The following is an 18,509-nucleotide window of genomic DNA, read 5'->3' as shown; positions in this document are numbered from 1 at the left end:
CAACAAACTCAAGAAGAGGTATACCCTTGCTCTACAGCTTGGGAAACTAAAGTGCAGAGTCACAGAGACTGCACTTGAGTTGGCCAGGGCCTGTGTGTGTGGGAGGAGTAAGGTTCAACTCATTATTGTCTATGCCAAAGCCTGTAACTCTTTGAACCCACCTCTGACCCAGGAACCTGCCTGCTCGTTATGCGATTATGTCCAATCCTAGACTCTATTTGTGAGGATCTGTTACACAATGATCTTTTGCCCTTTTAAGTTACTTACCTAAATAGTTTGAGATAATCTGCAAGTTTAGGGATATCGGTAATATCCTCCTAAAGAGAAATACAAGAATTACTACCAGGAATTTCACGGATGGCATTGCTAGTCCACACCTATGTCACTCAGCATGGCAATCACTTGCCACAGAGACGTTAAAATCTGAATTAGTTAAAAGGAAATAAAACGAGAGACTGAGTTCTTTAGTTACATGAACCACAGTAGTTATCTCTGGGGGAGGGGCAGGGAGGGTTAGATGAATAAGGAACATGCAGGGACTCCTGGCTAGGTGACAAGGTCCTGCTTCCCAATACGGGATGGTGACTTGGTTGGCAATATTAACTGGTTAATATGTATATTTACATATATATATATATATATATTTACCTTTGTGAGGATAAGATGTGAAAAGAAGTAAAAAAAAATCAACTCATACTTCTTATATGTACACATCATTCAAGTTAAAAATTTGAGCTAGGAACGCAGACTTTTGTGCATGAACAGATATTTTGTAATTTTTAAGTTAAAGTGGGCTACTATGGTAACATCCAGATCACTGATTAAACTTGAAAGGAAACTGGTTCAAAGTTCATTCTGAGGTGGCGGTTGATGTCTGACTGCAGCACATAAAATCTCTGAGGGAAGGAGGGAATTTCTCATTTGTTCAAGCAGGATTAACTTCCTGTTATGTACTCAGTGTAGGAGGCAGGCAAAAAGGAGCTCCACTTTCTGCTTGGGCAGTCAGTAGCCTTGTGTAGTAGCAAGCATTCACTCTTCTGTGAAACCAACTCCCCATTGCAAGGCAGTTACTGATAAGACAGCTCACAATGAAAGCCTAAGAATGTGACAACTCATTCTCAGGGCTCATTTAGATCACAGTTTCAGCACACCCACTGCTTGGATTCAATGTGATTAGACCAGAAATTATTCCCTTGGTTGGAGAAGTTAAAACAAAACAGCAGTGCCCAGGGAAAGAATCAAACAAGGGGGCACTCCAATTTCAAGGCTGTCATTCAAGCACCCATGGGGAGAGGGACAAGGTTGACAACTAGTTTTCCTCCTTAGGTGTGACTGGAGGGTTTTAGTTCATGAAATCAAAATTGTTTAGGAGTGTTTGATGATATCCTAGATCAGTGGTTCTCAACCTTCTTAATGCTGTGGTTAATACAACATTAATACAGTTACTACAGCATTAGTATACTTAATACAGTTTCTCATGGTGTGGTGAGTCGAACTATAAAATTATTTTCATTACTACTTCATAACTGTATTAGTGAACCATATCCTGATATACAGATATCTGATATGTGACCCTGATGAAAGGGTCATTCAACTCCCAAGGAGTCCGGACTCACAGGTTGAGAACTGCTGTCCCAGAGACAGACCTTCCTCTCTGTCAGTCTTACTCAGTGACAACATATGACCAGGCATCAAGTCTTTTAAAGCTTTTTTTTTTTTTTTTTCCATCCTCACAGGTTTCCCGTGCCATAGGCTGTACAGCTCTTTCTGGACTTAAAGGATCAATGGCATGTTCCATGCTAGTGTAGTGGAGTCCATTGGAATTTCCCACATACGGTGCCAACTGATCTCCAGGAAGAAATGCAGTATAAAAACTTTCATTGGTGGTGGTGAAATTATCTTACAGTCCCTTACAGAGCTAATCTGAGGAAAGCCAGTTCTTGCTGAATTTAAGCTTGTCACACGAGCAGCGTATTTTCCTTTTTGGAAGAAATGTTCTTTTAGTTCCAATCTGCGTTTGTCAGTACTAATCATACCAGAGTGTTGTCTGCTTTCCCGCCTTCGAGGGTCACTTCCAAACTAGACAGTGCGGCTTCCACTTCATCAACCTCGGACTTGGTTGCAAAGTCCTGTATATCAGCACACTGTGACAGTTTGCTGATGTGATACTAAAACATAAACAGAGGTTTTATTTTTATTTAGTTAAGTTACATTAATGTATGTTTTTGAGGCTGGATCTTGCTAAATTGTTCAGGCGAGTCTCAAACTCTCTAGGTAGCCTAAGCTGCCTCAGTCTCCCACTTACTGGGATTGTGGGCATGCTCTACCTCACCTGGCTCAAGATGGAAATTTTAAAAATGTTACAGCCACAAGTGGATCATTAACCATGCCTTCTTCTTCGAGGAGAATTTCCCTGGAATCCTGAACATCTCCTGGAAGGGGGTCTGTCTATGCAGGAAAATGACATCCAACTGGACTAACTTTGAGATAGTTGAGGTCAAACTTAGCTCTTCCTTGTCTCTGTGCATGTGAGAGACAACCAATGTGAACTGCAAAGTAGACGTCTTATACAGTGTATGCACACGAGTAGATTGTGAGGAGCATTTTACATTAAAATTTACTCTCTTAATTTTCATTTCTTTCATCAAAGAAACAAATAGAATGGCTGTAACAAGAACAAACTTGTCTCCCCCACCCAAGAAAAGCTGCAGACAACCCCACAACCTGCAGTGCCGCAAAGATCAACATCTCTTCCTCCGTGCAGTCTATTTCCTCCAAGAGAACAGCCCACCTGGCTTGCTCATAGAGTTGGTTTATTCGGACAGCGTCATACTAGAGAAAGAAACACATGTGTACATGAGTGTGGGCATTTATTTAGAGTCCATAGTGCAAAAGTTCTTGAATAATTGGGGCCATTCTCTGTGAATCACATGCTATCTTCCTGTTGCCATGCTCCTTTGACATCTGAGGTTAGAAGGAACTTTCTATAACCATCTCCCAGAGCTTCTTCAAGCAGCTAAATTAGTCAATCTTTGGTGCCATGACTTTTCCTCTCTGTATCATGTTTCTATTGAAAGTAAAAAACACTTGCTATGATGATCTTCAAACTGCCATTCCAAGGAGAATCTGACAGGGACTTTAAAATAGAATTTTATACCAATTCTTTAGGTAAACTGGAAGGTATACCACTCAAGTATTGGCAGGACAACTTTGAAAAAGAACCACATTGGAAGAGACACTTGTACCATAGACACCAAACACAGCAATCACAATAGCATGTTATTGGTTTATGATGGATACCTGCTACTAATACACATGTATACACATATAGAAAGTGAAAACATTATATATAGCAATGAAAACACTCATGTATTTGGGGAACAAACATCCCAGAAAAGGAAAAAAAAACACCACTCCAAATTAACTGACATATGGATTAAAGAATTTAAACATATAAAAAACTTCAGTGGGTTCCACCTCACATCATCCCAAACTATCACCCATTAAACAATAACTCCCTTCTCCTCCCTCAGGCTCAAGTGGTATCAGAACACTTTACTTCTGACTTTCTGGATGGATGACTCTGCCTAATCTGGGTAGTGCATATAAGTGGCATCATGTAATATTTTTTCTTATTGCTTGTTTCAAGTATTTCATTTTTGGGAATCCATGTTACAGCATGAACCAGAATTCCCTTCTTTTTAAAAGCCACCATCCTAGTTGCTTTTTTTATTTCTATGACAAAACACCAAGACCAGTGTATTTTATAGAAGAAAGAGTTCATTAGGAACCTACAGTTTGAGGGTGAGTTGTGCCCACCATGTTGGGGAGCATGGCAGCAGGCCAGCAGGCATAGTGCTGGAGCAGTAGCTGAGATCTTTTGTCCTGGTACATAAGCAGCAGATGGAGAGGAGAGAGAGATAGCTGGGAGTTGGTTTTTTTTTTGTTGTTGTTTTGTTTTTTGTTTTTTGAAAGAAAGGATCTTATACAGCCCAGGTAAGTTTGAACTTCTTGATCCCACTGCCTCAGCTTCTTGAGTGCTGGGATTATAGGCATGTGCCTTGATGCCTGACTTCCAGTGAATGAGTTTTATGGTGCATAAATTACAGTTCAGTCAAGACTTGGCAACTAAAAGAAATTCACTTGTGTACATGAATCCAGGTGTGGTGGTACATGCTTATCATCTCAGACACAGGGAGCCTGAGGCAGAAGGATCATTTGGTCACAGGAGTTAGCTGCTGTCTCTTCTTAAAAACTTCTAGGGTGTGGTGGCACACACCTTTAATCCCAGAACTAAGGAAGTAGACAGGCAAATCTGAATTAGAGGCCAGTCTGGTCTACAGAGCAAGTTTCAGGACAGCCAGTGCTACACAGAGAAACCCTGTCTCAAAATACCAACCAGTCAGCCAGCCAGCCAGCCAGCCAGCCAACCAACCAACCAACCAACCAACCAAAACCAAAAGTCATGCAGCCACTACCACACACAAAAAAGTCCTGCCTTAATTCACAGGTTATAGACAAAATCTAAATAGTGATGTAGTCACTGGTGCTTACATTTGACTAACAGTCCACCTAGATGTCTCTCAGCCCTTCAGTCCTAGTATATCCAGGTACTAATACTATAGGAACTCAATGGGTCACTCAGCAAGGTTTTCCTCAGAGTACTCAATAAAGACTTTAAAAGTATAATAAAAGCTGTCACACTTGAACATTTTTATATGCTCCATAAATCAAATAAAAAATGGCATATAAAATACATTAAACTACAATCACCCGCAATTACACATTAGCAGTAGGAGATGGATAGGATCTGGAATAAGATGCTCAATAGGATCTGGAACAAGGGCTCAATGCTGGCTAAGCCTTGACCCCAGAGCTATCCAGCGACTTTCTATTGGTCCTGCTTGGCTTTGGAATTTCCTCCTCAGAGGCTGGTTTTCCCATGCAGTTGTAGCAGGAATTATCTGCAAGTAATTAACAGGCATCCTATATAGACTTCTGTCTTTGAGAATACTTTTAGTTGCTCTCCATTGTTTTAGGAACAAGTTCTTCCTAAGTGGGTATGCTGGATAGTTTTATGTTAATTTGACACCAGCTGAAGTCACCACAGAGGAGGGATCCTCAATTAAGAAAATTCTTCTATTGGACTGTTATCAAGCCTGTAGAGCAGTTTCTTAATTAGTGATTGATGGCGGAGGGCCCAGGCAATTGTGGGTGGTACCAACACCTCTAGGCTACCAACTCTGGTGGTCCTGGGTTTTCTAAAAAAGTAGGATTAGCAAGCTATGAGGAGCAAGCCAGTGAGCAACACCCCTACTTGGCTTCTGTGTCATCTCCTGCCTCCATGTTCTTGTCCTATATGAATTACTGTCCTGACTTCTTTTGATGAACAGTGATATGGAAGAATAAGCCAAATAAATCCTTTCCTCCCCAAGTTGTTTTTGATCATGGTGTTTTATTCCAATAGTAACCCCAACCAGGACACTGGGGATGGGCTACTCATGGTAATGCTTAGCCTTAGGTTTTCTGTCTCCTGGTTGACTTAAGCTAGACCCCCACACCTTGGAGGACATGGATCCTGCCATCTCTGTTATACACATCCCTGTTTCTGTCTGTCTCATTAGTTCAGTGAATCCCTTTCCCACATACCAACCACAAAACAACAGTAATAAACCTGCATCACCCTTTCTATCTTCTCAAGAAAGCTTACTGCTTGCATCTGACCACAAGGCTCTGTCTGCTGGGAATGGATGTCAGTATCCTGGGGTCCTCTAATGTGTTTATTGCTTACAAAACTTGGAGATACTGGGGACTGCCAGAGCTAGAAAAGGGCTTATTTCCTTAATTCACATATTTTAAATATATTTAAAAGGGGCATAGTGTTTACAACAAACCAAGTGAGCTGTTTCATTCTTTTTCAACAACAGTGTGGTATGGATGCATCATAATATATTCAAGTAATTCTCTGCCAATAAACATTTAGGTGGTTTCCAATCTTTTCTTAAAAACATTCATGCGGTAACAATCTACAGTATTAATGTATAAAGTTACATAAGCACCACTATGCTATAACTAGTAGATTTGCAGGTCAAAGTAGAGTTGTTATTCTGATAGATATTGTCACCTCGATTTCTACAGGGGCTAGATTATTTTGTATTTTGACTTACAATCACTGTGTGAGAACTACCCTGGTTTTATTATTATTCAGTTAATTAAGAAACACAATATTACTATGTCCACTTTGAAAAAAGCTGTTGCTCACTATAGTTCATTGTTTCATGTGGCAGACTTACACTTTTTTTAGTTTATTGGCTTTAATGTCTGACAGTTTTGGATTCCTGCATGCAATTTAGTCCAGGATAAAACTGTTGCTTGATAAATATGTGAGTAAATAAACAGATGGGCAAACATTCAGATAGATAAAATGGGGCCAGAGTACTGACTTAGCAATTAGAATTTCCTCAATATAGTTTCTAATAATATTTATCTAGTTTTGTGAACAATTTCAGATAGGATATTAGAATAGAAAGCACAGAATAACATATTTTAGCTGGAAACTAAATGAGGAAAAACTCAAGCTGAACCAGGGATAAGGCTTAAAAATGAAATCACAAAATCTCCAGCAACAGACATGAGAAATCTCCTTTCGGGTTGTTGGTCAGGGGAGTTCAAGAGACTCATAAAGTACTATAGGCTATGGATGTCACCCTTGGTTGCCTCCCAGAAGTTGAAAGAAAGTCCACGAATTTCAGTCACAGGACTCTAGAGGTTTATGAACTAGATCTGACCTGAAAACACACCTCCTGAGGTATATTACCAGAAGGTGCTATGCAAAATGCCAAGGAAGAAAAGCAATTGAAACTCCTACCCAGTTGTGACACCTATGAACCACAACAGTGACCAGCATGGCAAGATGCTCCAAATAATGCTATAGTGGCACTCATATCTTGGCAATAACCAATAGCTTTCTAATTAGACATGAGTCTCACATAATAGGAGAAATCATGCCTGGTACTGGAAACCTAAGAGAACCTACTACTGTCACTTTCCTAAACAAGTATAATTGCTTACTTCATTCTAAATATCCCTATACCCACAGATAAGTGTAACTCTCATTCCTCATCAAAGAAGTTTTTTTCCCCCTACAAATGGAGTCTACAACTGGTCAAAATGTAGAGAACAACTGACTATAGGGTGCCAGACCCAACTGATACATCTACAACACATCTCCTATACTTAAGACTCAGAACATTCTGGAAGAAGGGTTGGAAAGATTTAAAAAGAGAAATTTTACTTTAAGCTAAAATACTACTTTTTAACTTTTCGTATGTCAGAAATAGTTTCCAATATTTAAAGTACCTTTAAATCAACAAAAAATAAAATCACAGAAATGTACAGATTTGTAACTAGTAGACAATGCAGAAAAGAAAGCATAAACCATGTTCATTAAGAAACTTAAACAAAAATCAAAGCAAAACAAAACAGTTGCTTAGAAAAGTGATACATTCATGATCTCTGAATACTTTTACTAAGAAACCAAAACTTCCTATTTGGTCACAATTCACTGGGGGTCATGCATTTCAGACATAGGACACACCCATCAGCTTTAACCTGGGTCTAAAGCAAGGGCCGGGCCAGAGTTTTTCCATAGAAATAACAGGAATAGGGCCCGGAAGATGTCTCAGTCTGCAAAGTGCCTGCTAAGCAAGCATGGGGACCTGGGTTTGGATTCTCAGCACCCAGCATGGTTGGTGGCCAGCTCTGTAATTCCAGAGATGGGGAGGGGTAGACAGGAGGTCCCAGAGGCTTGCTGCCAGCCAGTCTAGCTAAATTTGGTGAGCTCAGTGTTCAGTGAGAGACCTTGTCTCATAAATAAGGTGAGAGTGGTGGAGGATGACATCTGATGTTGACTTTGGCCTCTACACACAGACATAGACACAGACCCACAGACCCACAGACCTCCCCCTGCCACTCATGCAAGCATATACACACACCGAAAAAGAAATAAGGACTAACATGTTTTTTTGTTTGCTTGTTGGAAGAAATTAAGTAGGGGAGGTAAGGAACTGAGATGGGCCTTTGAAGGACAGACACAAATCAACCAGGAAGGCAGAGTCGTGGCTGCATTGGGAAGAGCTTAGAAAAAGGTTGAAGCAGCTCCTCATACAAATTCCCAGGGCAGAATGAAGACACAGACCCTGGGTGGCGCTGCAGCAGCAGGGTTGCCTGGCCACCAGAGGCTACACTGCCTCAGTTTATATTTCTTACCGTTGAGCCGCTGATGCTCAACTCCCAAAATGGCTAACTGGAAGTGAGAGAGCAGTAAAAGTCCAAAGAACTCCTCTCACCCCTCATTATTTTTCCCAATAAGCTTTCGGTGGAGATTTGCCCTAAAATTGGAGTTGGTGACTAGCAGGGCTCTTTATTTAGACAGATGATCCCTTTTCCTTAAAAAACATTTTGTTTGTTTGTTTGTTTTGAGACAGGGTTTCCCTGTATAGCTTTGAACTAGCTCTTGTAAACCAGGCTGGTCTTGAACACACACAGACCCGCCTGCCTCTGCCTCCCAAGTGCTGGAATTAAAGATGTTCGGCACCACCGCCTGGCTAAAAGACATTTTAACACCGTTGTGGGGGTTCTTGTGTGGATCATCTTGTGGTTCTGGCTTGCTCTTAAGAACATGTCCTCAACCTGGCTCTGGTACCTCCTCTCCTTCCTAAGGCATGACTGATTCTAGCTATGTGGGTCCCTCACTCATGCCTTCTTGTTCCTGTAAGTGTAGAGAGGCAGTGAATACCACGCTGAGTACAAAGACCCCAGGCAACTCCTGCTAACTCTGCTCAGCCAGAAGCAGGTGTACCTGTCGCAGTCTAACCTGCAGAGATGAGGGGGCCACACAAGTCAGCCCTGACACACAACAACATGGAAAGTGCACACACATCACAAAAGGAAAACAAAATGAAACAAAAGAACAATTTCTTACTTTAGGATTCAAGTCAAAGAAGGTGTAGTATTTAAATCTTAACAGCAGTTGCTCATCCTCTTGAATGTTTTGTTCCATAAGGGATCTTGAGGAATCCAGCCAACTAGGAAACAATAGGTTAGGATTAAAAAACAGCCCACTTTTCTCACACACCCACCACATTTTGTTACATATTGCATGTTACAAGAATACAGGCATCGTAAATAATATCAACAAAACCAATGAGCACATAATAGCTTAGATTTGTGCTTTACCTTATGGTTGTTCCACCCCCACCCCCACCCCCACAGGGTTTCTCTGTGTAATAGCCCTAGCTGTCCTGGAAATCACTTTGTAGACCAGGCTGACCTTGAACTCACAGAGATCTTCCTGCCTCTGCCTCCTGAGTGCTGGGATTAAAGACATGTGCCACCACGTGGCTATGTTATAATTTTTGAGATAAAAATATTCTCATTGGGTGGTGGACTTTGGGGAGCCCCCATCGAGGGCACTACCCTGCCTGGGGAATGGAGGGGGGATGGGGTGGGGCAGTGGGGAGTTGGGGGAGGGTTGAGGGGGGAAGTGAGGGAAAGGGAGAGGGAGAGGGAGAGGAGAGAAGAAGGATTGACATGTGAAGCAAGCTTGTTCCTAATTTGAACTAGTTAAAAAAAAAAAAAAAAACAAGCTGAAAAAATATTCTCGTTGACATATGAAAGTGAAGGAGCTAGGAGGGTAGTTAGCTAATATCCTCCTCCCTCCCCTCCCTCCCTCCTCTCCCTCCTCCCTCCTTTCCTCCCTCTGCCTCTCTCTTCCTTCTTTCCTTCCTGACTCTGACTATGTAGTCCAAACTGGCTTTGAACCTGTGATCCTCTTGCCTCAGCTTTCTCAGGGCTGGGGTTATAGACATGTTCCACTGCGCCTGGCATTATCTAGGTGTAGCAGATGACATGATCCAGTCACAGTGAGTTAGGTGATTTATGCAGGGTTACAGCTCTATGGTGGAGCTAGCATGTAACTCTGTGCTTCTGCCTGCCGGTTCTGCTACTCCACTGTGGCCAGCCCAAAGCTAGGGCTAGCTTAGCCAGTGTCCAGCCTTTTAACAAGCAACATGGTGTTATCATCTACAAAGTTCATGCAAAAATTAAAACAACTCATAATTTAAGGAACTTTAAAATTTTGTGTTGGGCTGCGTTTGTGGCTATCTTGTGTATGTGTGGCCCATAGGCCATGAGTTGGACATGCCTAGTAGACCCTTCTGCAATGATGGCAAAGTCCTCCTTGTGCTGTGCAATGCATTAACCTCTATCCAGATGTGGCTATTGAATATTTAAATGTGAGTAACGCTGTATCTTAATTTTAATTAAGGGGAAGCAGTGCTCTATAAAATACAGCAGGAGCTGGGTTGACCGCCTTCAACATCTCTAATGGGCTCATAGAGGCTACCATTAGTATAAATTACTCTGCATCCCCAGCACCCTTGTCACACTCCTAACAGCATCGAGAGTCACAGTCATGGATGGTAAGACCTCAAGTTATTTGAAGATGGTTTTCTCATACTTTTAAGGTACTGAGACCACCATAGTCTGTGTACATTCCTTTTTTAAAAAATTTTTTTGAAGTTTACCAGATCTCATAACAGATGGTTGTGAGCCACCATGTGGTCGCTGGGAATTGAACTCAGGACCTCTGGAAGAGCAGTCAGTGCTCTTAACCTCTGAGCCATCTCTCCAGCCCTACATTCTCTTTTTTTTTTCTGTTAAAGTTAGCATTCTGAATTTTGCTAAGGAAGCATAATGCCCATGCCTATTAACTAAAATGCCCCCTGTCTCTTTCATACCTCTTAGTGTATGAACACCAGTTCAGGGAGGAGAAAGACGGAGCATCCCTTACCCTGCATTCATCTTGGCTTTGTCCACCAAAGATCGAGGCTGGAACATGTCGGCAAGCACATCTGGAGATGGAGGAGGTTGGCTGAAGGCCAGAACATTGCAGTTTTGCTCTGTCAAAGGGCTGTCACCAAACCAAGTCATAGTGGATAAGGCTGGCATCCCGTTGATAGGGTCATAGGTGGGTGTCATGGTCTTACTGTACAAGCCAGGGCTTACTGTGAGGCAGGCAAATGATAGGGGATTCCGGGTTAGGGATATTTAGAAGAAGATTATAAGAAAATGAATTTTGACTTTAAATGTCAGGATAGTAGGGAGATCAGTTGCACGGATAAAGATCTTGTCTAGACCTTCCAGTCCTGGGATCCCAAAGATGTAAAAGTTTCCAACACAGATAAATGTTGGTACGGAAGTCCTTTCTAAGCATTCAGAGTTCTCTATCTTTTGGTGCTTTTAGTAAACTGAGAATATAGGCACAAAATGTCTCAGACAGCAAAGAGCTACATTAGCTACTTTTAAGAACCTAATAGCTGGTTACCTGACCATTGTCTCTCTGAACACTGCTCAAATCCCTCCTTTATTCTTTGCATTGGAATATACTATAAGAGAAAGCCCTTGATATTGCAAGAAAACTAGAGACAGTTTGATACAAGAAGAAAAGGTTATACCTTCTCAAAATCTTTACCTGCCTTTCCTTTACAGGCCAATGAAAGCATGCTGAAGAACCACGCAAAAACAAACCAGGAAAAGAGAAATGTATTTAAATTATCCAAATTACCTTCTTTCTAAAATGTACTTTTTCACCCACAAATCATGGCCAGATGTACTAGGATTTTACAACATAAGATACACAATTAAAACTGTGAGTTACTAAGCATACTTAAGGTAAAAGCGTAAATTCAAAGACTTTGAAACTTAACTATGTATCTCTTTCTCAACTTGTCAGTTGATCTTCCAGCAACATTGATCCTTCTTTGTTTGGAGAGTAGGGGATGGGGAGGAAGCGAAAGAAAAAAGGAGAGACATAGATTTCCTCTGCTGTTTTAAGGGTCCTGCGGTGGGAGTCCCTTAGATCTGATCATGCAGTTAGGTCATAAACTGCTATAAATGGAGAGAAAGAGGGCAGAGGAAGGGAGGCAGAGAGAGAGAGAGAGAGAGAGAGAGAGAGAGAGAGAGAGAGAGAGAGAGAGAGAGAGAGAGAGAGAGATTTTTCCTTTGGGGTCTACAGTCACATTTGAAACAGCCCCTTACCTGGGGAACCCGAGCTTGTTGAAGAACTGTCCAGGTTCAGGACGTCTTCAATCACAGGCTCTTTGTTATTTTTGTCTTTCTTCTTTTTCTTCTTAGAATAGTCACCAGAAGGCTTTAACAATGAAAGTTCTTCTGGTCTTCTAATATCTAAAATAAAACAAAGTAACAACTAACACAAACAAAAAACAAGAAAACTAAAAAGAAAAAGAATTACTCCTCAGACAGCTGTCCTGTGTATTTGATGGGTCTTAGGGGACCGTGGCTGCAAATGGAAGCCACTGCATCCCATTTGAAGGGACAAAGGCCCTCAACTTGGGTAGGGGCAAATAGTGACAGAAGGTTCAGTCTAGTGCAATTTCTAGTTTGTGTTTTAATCTGTGATGAAAATATTTTAAATACACCTAGAGCAAAGGGAATGGTGTAATGCCCTCTCTATGGGTTTGTTATCCAGCTCCAAACACTGTCAAAACTGTGCGGCTCCTGTGTCATCCATGAGCAAGCAATTTTTCTCTTTTCCTTCCTTTCCCATCTATGTCTCTCTCTTTGGTTTTGTAAATAACCACAAAGGGCTCCACATACTTTTATTCTTTGTGGACAACTGACTCTGCAATCTTTTTTTCCTACACATTGCCCATCATTTCCTGCTGTCCCTGTGGAGATGTCCTCATGTCCTGTCTTGCCTTCTGGGTCTCTATCATTTCAATGCTATCATTTCAACTGACTTCCAATAGATTTGAGAGCATTTGTGTGTCTATCAAGCACTTGTGCTGGCAGCTAGCCATGTTCTGCACTGCTCACCTCCAGCAGTCCTGTGAGAGGATTTATGCTCTCCAAGAAGGGCCTTCAGTGGTAGGCTCCTCCCTTGGTAACTTCACCCTCCTGGGACAGCCCAGAGGCTGTGTCTACACATTGCCTCCCAGAGGTCCTGGCTGCCCACAGTGTGACACTTTTCCTGGAGGCCAGATGTTAATGATCTCTCTTCTCTGTATCTGTATTCCACACAGTATCTCGGGGCATCAGGACCTCAGTTCTAGACTCCTTATCTCAGAGTCTGCTTCTGAAGAATCTGAGCTGTGATAACCCTTCCCTGATTCATCCTAGAGTGCAACTGTATCCAGACTGCTGATAACCCACGGAGCAGCTTTGATCCAAGGAAGTGGCTGCTTTAAGGCACCGCTCTCTTGGATCCTCTTATCCAGTTGGTCACGAACTTTGTGGTGCCCAGAGGCAAGAGCAACATGGCTGACTCTCTCCATCATGCAGGATGCCTGACTGTCAGGCTACAAAACACCTGGAGCCATCCCAAATGTATACTTCATGCACACCTGATAACTTAAATTAATATAACTTAAATTTATAGTGTATGCATGGGACAATCAACAAAGTGAAACTTCTCTGCCCAAGATCTGTGCCTCTTCCATTCTTCAGGGGAAACCAACATACTGATAAGTCTGAGTTAATGCTGATTATTGGGCTTAAAAGCCATGGTTAGAGATGCTGAGCAGAGATCTCTCTTCACGTGTCTTCAAAGCCACAGTTGAGAGGACTGCTTGGCCTCAGCTGTAACATGTCACCTAGTCCCTGTGGGGTATGGAAAAGGCCTTTTCATTGGATGGCTCACTTGGTGTTCGAATCCTCACTGGATTACTACTACTACTGCTACTAACAACAACAACAACAACAACAACAATGTGTCCTTGTGCTTCATTTACATTTTCCCACCCCATGTCGGGGACACTGCAGGAACTTGTGCTCTGCAACAAGCTGTTCCTTGTATAAGTTGGCTCACTAAACAACCCATGTGTGCCAGACATTGATATACTGAGGTAGTGGTTTCTGTCCTAATCCTATTTCAGGCTATTAGAACCCTTAATGTTTAACGTGGGCATTTCTAAGTTTGTGGATACTTTCCTTCATTTGCTCCACCTCCCATCCTGTTTTAGCACTCTCTACTTCTTTTCTTGCTGATTTGCTGACTATCCATCTCTGCCTGTTTCAAAGGATGAGATTTCAGCCATCTCCATCATAGTGTCTACCATTCACCACACTACCCACTGCACAGTAAGCTCAGTGAGCATTTGTTGAGTGAATGAATAACACAGCTTATAGTTTAATGGAGGAGGGTGAATACTTAGTGATAGGAAATATTCTGTGTTCATGTGCTGGGTGGTGATGCGTAAAATTCTTGGTACCAAAGAAGGCACCCATACATTTTCAAAAAGTAGGAAATAAGAATGACCCATGGTACAAGGGTCCTTCTTTCTACAAAGTAGCATAAAGAAAAAAAAAATAATCAGAGTAGTATTATCTCTGTGAAATTATACCATGTCACAAGACACCTAGTCATCAGATGAGTCTGGTGGCATATGCTGGTGATCCCAATGTTTTTGAGGCTGAGACAGGAGGTTCACAAGTTTGAGGTAAGCCTTGACTACATAGTAAGAGCATATTTAAAAACCCAACAAAAATTAGATGAGGCTTCTATCCACAAATCCTTTTTGTGTGTGCAAGTGTGTGAGGCCAGCAGATATCCATGGTGTTGTTTCTCAGAAGCCATCCACCTTGTCTTCTTTGAGACAGGGTCTCTCATTGGCCTGGACCTTGCCAAGTAGGGATCTGCCTGCCACTGCCTCCTCATTGTTGGGATTACAGGTGTGTGCCATTGGGCCCATCTTTTTAAAAACATGGGTCCTGGGGATTGGCAAGGTAAGCCCTGTACTGATACGCTCTCTTCCCAAGGAGTACTTTTCTGCTTAAGCTTCCTAAATGACTTCTGTAGATAGAGTTATTTACAAGAGCCGAGTACTAATGAAGGAATTGAAGTGTGCAGTGCCATCACCCCAAAGACAGAGATGTGCCATCATGAAGCATTCAACAAAACTCCCATTCTTTGGTGTGCCTTAAACATCTGAGTGAGGTTTGGAGAAATAAGTTGGGAGAAGCACTCTCAACACGACCACTTCTACTTACAAGTGTATTTTAAACAATTGCAAGCTCGTGGAAATGGCTCTGACTTATGCAAATAGTGTTCTTTTCATTTCATTCCACTGGGCCAGCTGCGGTGCTCTGCACTGGGCTTGGGAGTTTGCTTCCTTGTAAAGGAGGGTTCTCCAGCCAATGCTTGAGGCAGGCAGAAAGCACAAGTAACTTTCCTGTTTTCCTTTGCCAAGAGTCTAAAGGGCACAGTGGCCCCTGCAGGGAACTCACTCAGCACTTTGCAGATATCAGCAACAGCCTTAAACACCACGGCTGAAAAGCTGACTCGAAGCCGCACTGTCTTGGCATTGGGTAGGCGAAGGCGAAGCATTTTATGCTGTGGGGTGAAGAGGAGATTTGCATCGGCCTGGACTCCACACTTGTCCAAGGTCCAGTGGGTTTTCAGAAGCCAGCAGCGCTTCTGCTCCCACCACAGAGCAAAGTCTGACCAGTCTTGGGCTATGTCTGCAAAAGTGGAAAACACAGTTAAACACATGAAAGGAGGTTTAGTGCACAGGTTCCAGACACCTTAATCTATTCACAGGTAAAACACTAACCTTTAGCTTACAATCTCTTTTTATGGTTCAAAGCTCAACAGTTCTTAGCTTCCTTCCAAAGTCTCCCAGGAGGGGCAGGGGACAAATGGTGTGTGAACTCTACCCTCATTTACATTTAAGTAGCATAAAAAAAGCAAATGTTTTATTTTGATGAATGTTAAACCACACCCCCAATCACTCTGTGCATCAATTTTGATTGTTTACTCAATCTTAATCTCTAACAGAAATGAATCCTTTCACTTCTGGATCCCAAGGAAACACTGCTTGCTGGTCCCCACAGGCCACACAGAACACAGAAAGCTGACAGTTTACTCTGCTCAGCGATGTCCAGCTCCTCTAGCCGTTTTATAGTTGCAGTTTGGAAAGCACCTGCACTGACATCGAGCTACACATTCTCCCCTTCAGATTTGCCTTTGACATCAGTACCGCAGGTGAAATTTCCCTTCGCTAGTATGAAGTCAGTCACATCTTTTATTTTGCTAAATTAAGAGACATTACCATTTTAATTTACTTGTTTTTCTCTCAGTGAACTTTGACTCTCTTTAATTACAAAGTCCTCTTCTCAATGCTCTTAGTGGAAGCATTGAATTGTTTTGGAAGTCGATGAATCGGTAATTGTTCTCTGTGGCACAGGATGTATCTGCTATTGTTGGGATATGGCTTGAGTGTCCTCCAAGGCTTTATGAGTTGGGGTTTGATCCCCCACTGTTAGGAATGAAGGGGTGGAAACTTAACCTGACCACTGTGTTGTGACAGGGAACCTTAGGAAAGTATATAGCGTTAGGTATGACCATTAAAGTACAGCCCCTCTGGTCAAATCTAGTGGCTTTATAAGAAAAGGCAGGAGAATCAGGTACACACACACACACATACACACACACTCACACACACACACACACACACACACACACACACACACACACACACACCTTGCTTCATGCTATATGATACCCTGTGCTGTCTTGAGAGTCAGGCTTCTGTCATCAGATGTAGTTCCTAGACCTTTAGCCAAAATCACATACCAAAAATAACCCTCTTTCTTTATAGTCACCTAGATGCAGGTACTTTTGTTATTACAACAGAGAAATGAATTAAAGCAGTCTTCAACAGAAATTCTATCATGAGATAATGATCATATATTCTACTATCTATATGAAATGAAAATGGAAATAACTCATATGTTCATCAATGGATAAATGGATAAATGTGGTAGGTTCACACAATTGAATATTATATAGCAACAAAATTAGATTAAACCAAACTATATGCAACAATATAGATTTCTTTCAAACATGCTGTTAAGTAAAAGAAAGCATTTGTTTAAGAGTATGCCCTGTATGGACCTATTTACACGAAGTTCAAAAACAGCAAAATGGGAGGCCAGGATAGTGGCTGCCCTTGGTGAACTGTTGATTGGAGGTGGGTGGGCTTTCGAGTGAAACAGGATGTTTTCTCTTGATTTGGGTGATGGTCATGTGAATATGGACATAAGAGGCATTTAAAAAGACCTTTATCTCACCATAAATGAGAAGCCATCATCCAAGGCTTCGAATAAATACAAAACATTGAATTCCATGGCCAGAAGAAGACTTTTCTGTCTTTGTTGGTGGGCAAATATAAAAGGATACATTAACAGCAAGCTGAGTTTAGCATGAAGTTATGAAGTATTAATAGAGAATGGACTCAGTAGTCTGATGCTGTGTCACCTAAGATCGCCAAGGATGTCCTGGTGGGATGACACTTGAACTTGTGGGAGTATAGCATTCTACATTCTTGAGAGCTTCACCAAGGACTCAAGCTTTTACAAAGGTGGCTGAATTCACTTGGAAGTTCTTGCATGATCCCTCTTCCTCTTCCTGGGAGAAACCAGGGATGAGGAACATGCCCTCAGGAAACTTCCGGCCAGCCATGGAATGGGGAAGTACAGACAGGGGTGCAAACACACAAAAATCACGGAGAAGGAATGACTTACTCATTTGTTCCACCAGTTTGAGCATCACTCCCCCAATATGCAAGTCCCCTGACACCCTCAGGGTGATGTCTTTCAGCTGCTTTTCAATTTCATGGTCAACTCGGACTACAAGCTCCCAAGAAGCAGATGCAAAGTCACTGGATGACAGCATTGTGGCACAGGCAGGTGTCTTTAGGGACAAAGACAAGTATAGGTTGGAATAGGTGCAGGTTGTTAGAGAAAGGCCATTGCTTTTTATATTTATACTTTATTTTGGATTCTTGTTCAAAAAAATTCTGCAAGGTTACTGGTGCCTAGTTACTAAATTAGGGTCCTTATTAAATTTATAAAAATAATCCCAACTATTTAAAGTTCTGTATTTTCTCTTCTCCACTGGGGTACATATTTTCTTTGCCCACATAATGTATCAATCTTCATTTTCCATTTCTACTAATTTTTTTGTGACTTTCTCTCAACTATTTGGATAAAATATGATAAACCATGGCAATCCTCCATTGACCTTCAAATACCCTCCGTCTTTGCTAAGATATAATTTGTGTGTGATAAAATGAATAGATTTTAATGTAATAGTTCAGCATGTTTTGTTGTGCAAATTACACTTCAATAAAGTCAATTTAAAAACACTTTCCACTAAAACCATTTCCCCACTAAACCCCTCTTTAGCATCTTTATATATCTGTGTTATTGTATTCCTCTCAGTGATATAACCCCCAAAATAAAAACTCAGCCAAATAAATGCATATTAGTCATTATCTTTCCTTGATGTGCATGATGGCATAGGTGTATGACCATAATCATTGGCATATATTAGATTTCTTAAGCTACTGTTTTCTTTCTATAGTGTTGGGTGTCTAACCTAGGGCCTTGTGCACTTTAGCCAAATGATCTCAGCACTGTGCCACACC

General features: G+C 41.7%; 1 protein-coding gene across 1 annotated transcript in view; it reads right to left on the bottom strand.

The window, feature by feature from the left end:
• Fermt1 (fermitin family member 1) overlaps positions 1-17,755 on the bottom strand; it is a 31,697-nt gene extending 13,942 nt beyond the window's left edge. Inside the window, exons 1-8 of the mRNA XM_035446977.1 lie at positions 17,605-17,755; positions 15,307-15,540; positions 12,100-12,246; positions 10,853-11,066; positions 8,984-9,086; positions 2,725-2,832; positions 2,037-2,168; positions 268-317 (exon numbers count right to left, since the gene is read on the bottom strand). Coding sequence (XP_035302868.1) covers positions 268-317; positions 2,037-2,168; positions 2,725-2,832; positions 8,984-9,086; positions 10,853-11,066; positions 12,100-12,246; positions 15,307-15,540; positions 17,605-17,755 — 1,139 coding nt within the window. The remainder of the gene's footprint in view (positions 1-267; positions 318-2,036; positions 2,169-2,724; positions 2,833-8,983; positions 9,087-10,852; positions 11,067-12,099; positions 12,247-15,306; positions 15,541-17,604) is intronic.
• Between the last annotated feature and the right edge of the window lie 754 nt (positions 17,756-18,509).

Source organism: Cricetulus griseus, chromosome 6, assembly GCF_003668045.3.
Source record: "Cricetulus griseus strain 17A/GY chromosome 6, alternate assembly CriGri-PICRH-1.0, whole genome shotgun sequence".
Taxonomy (NCBI): Eukaryota; Metazoa; Chordata; class Mammalia; order Rodentia; family Cricetidae; genus Cricetulus; species Cricetulus griseus.
The sequence above is the reverse complement of the archived record's forward strand: the minus strand, read 5'-3'. Positions and strand labels throughout refer to the sequence as shown.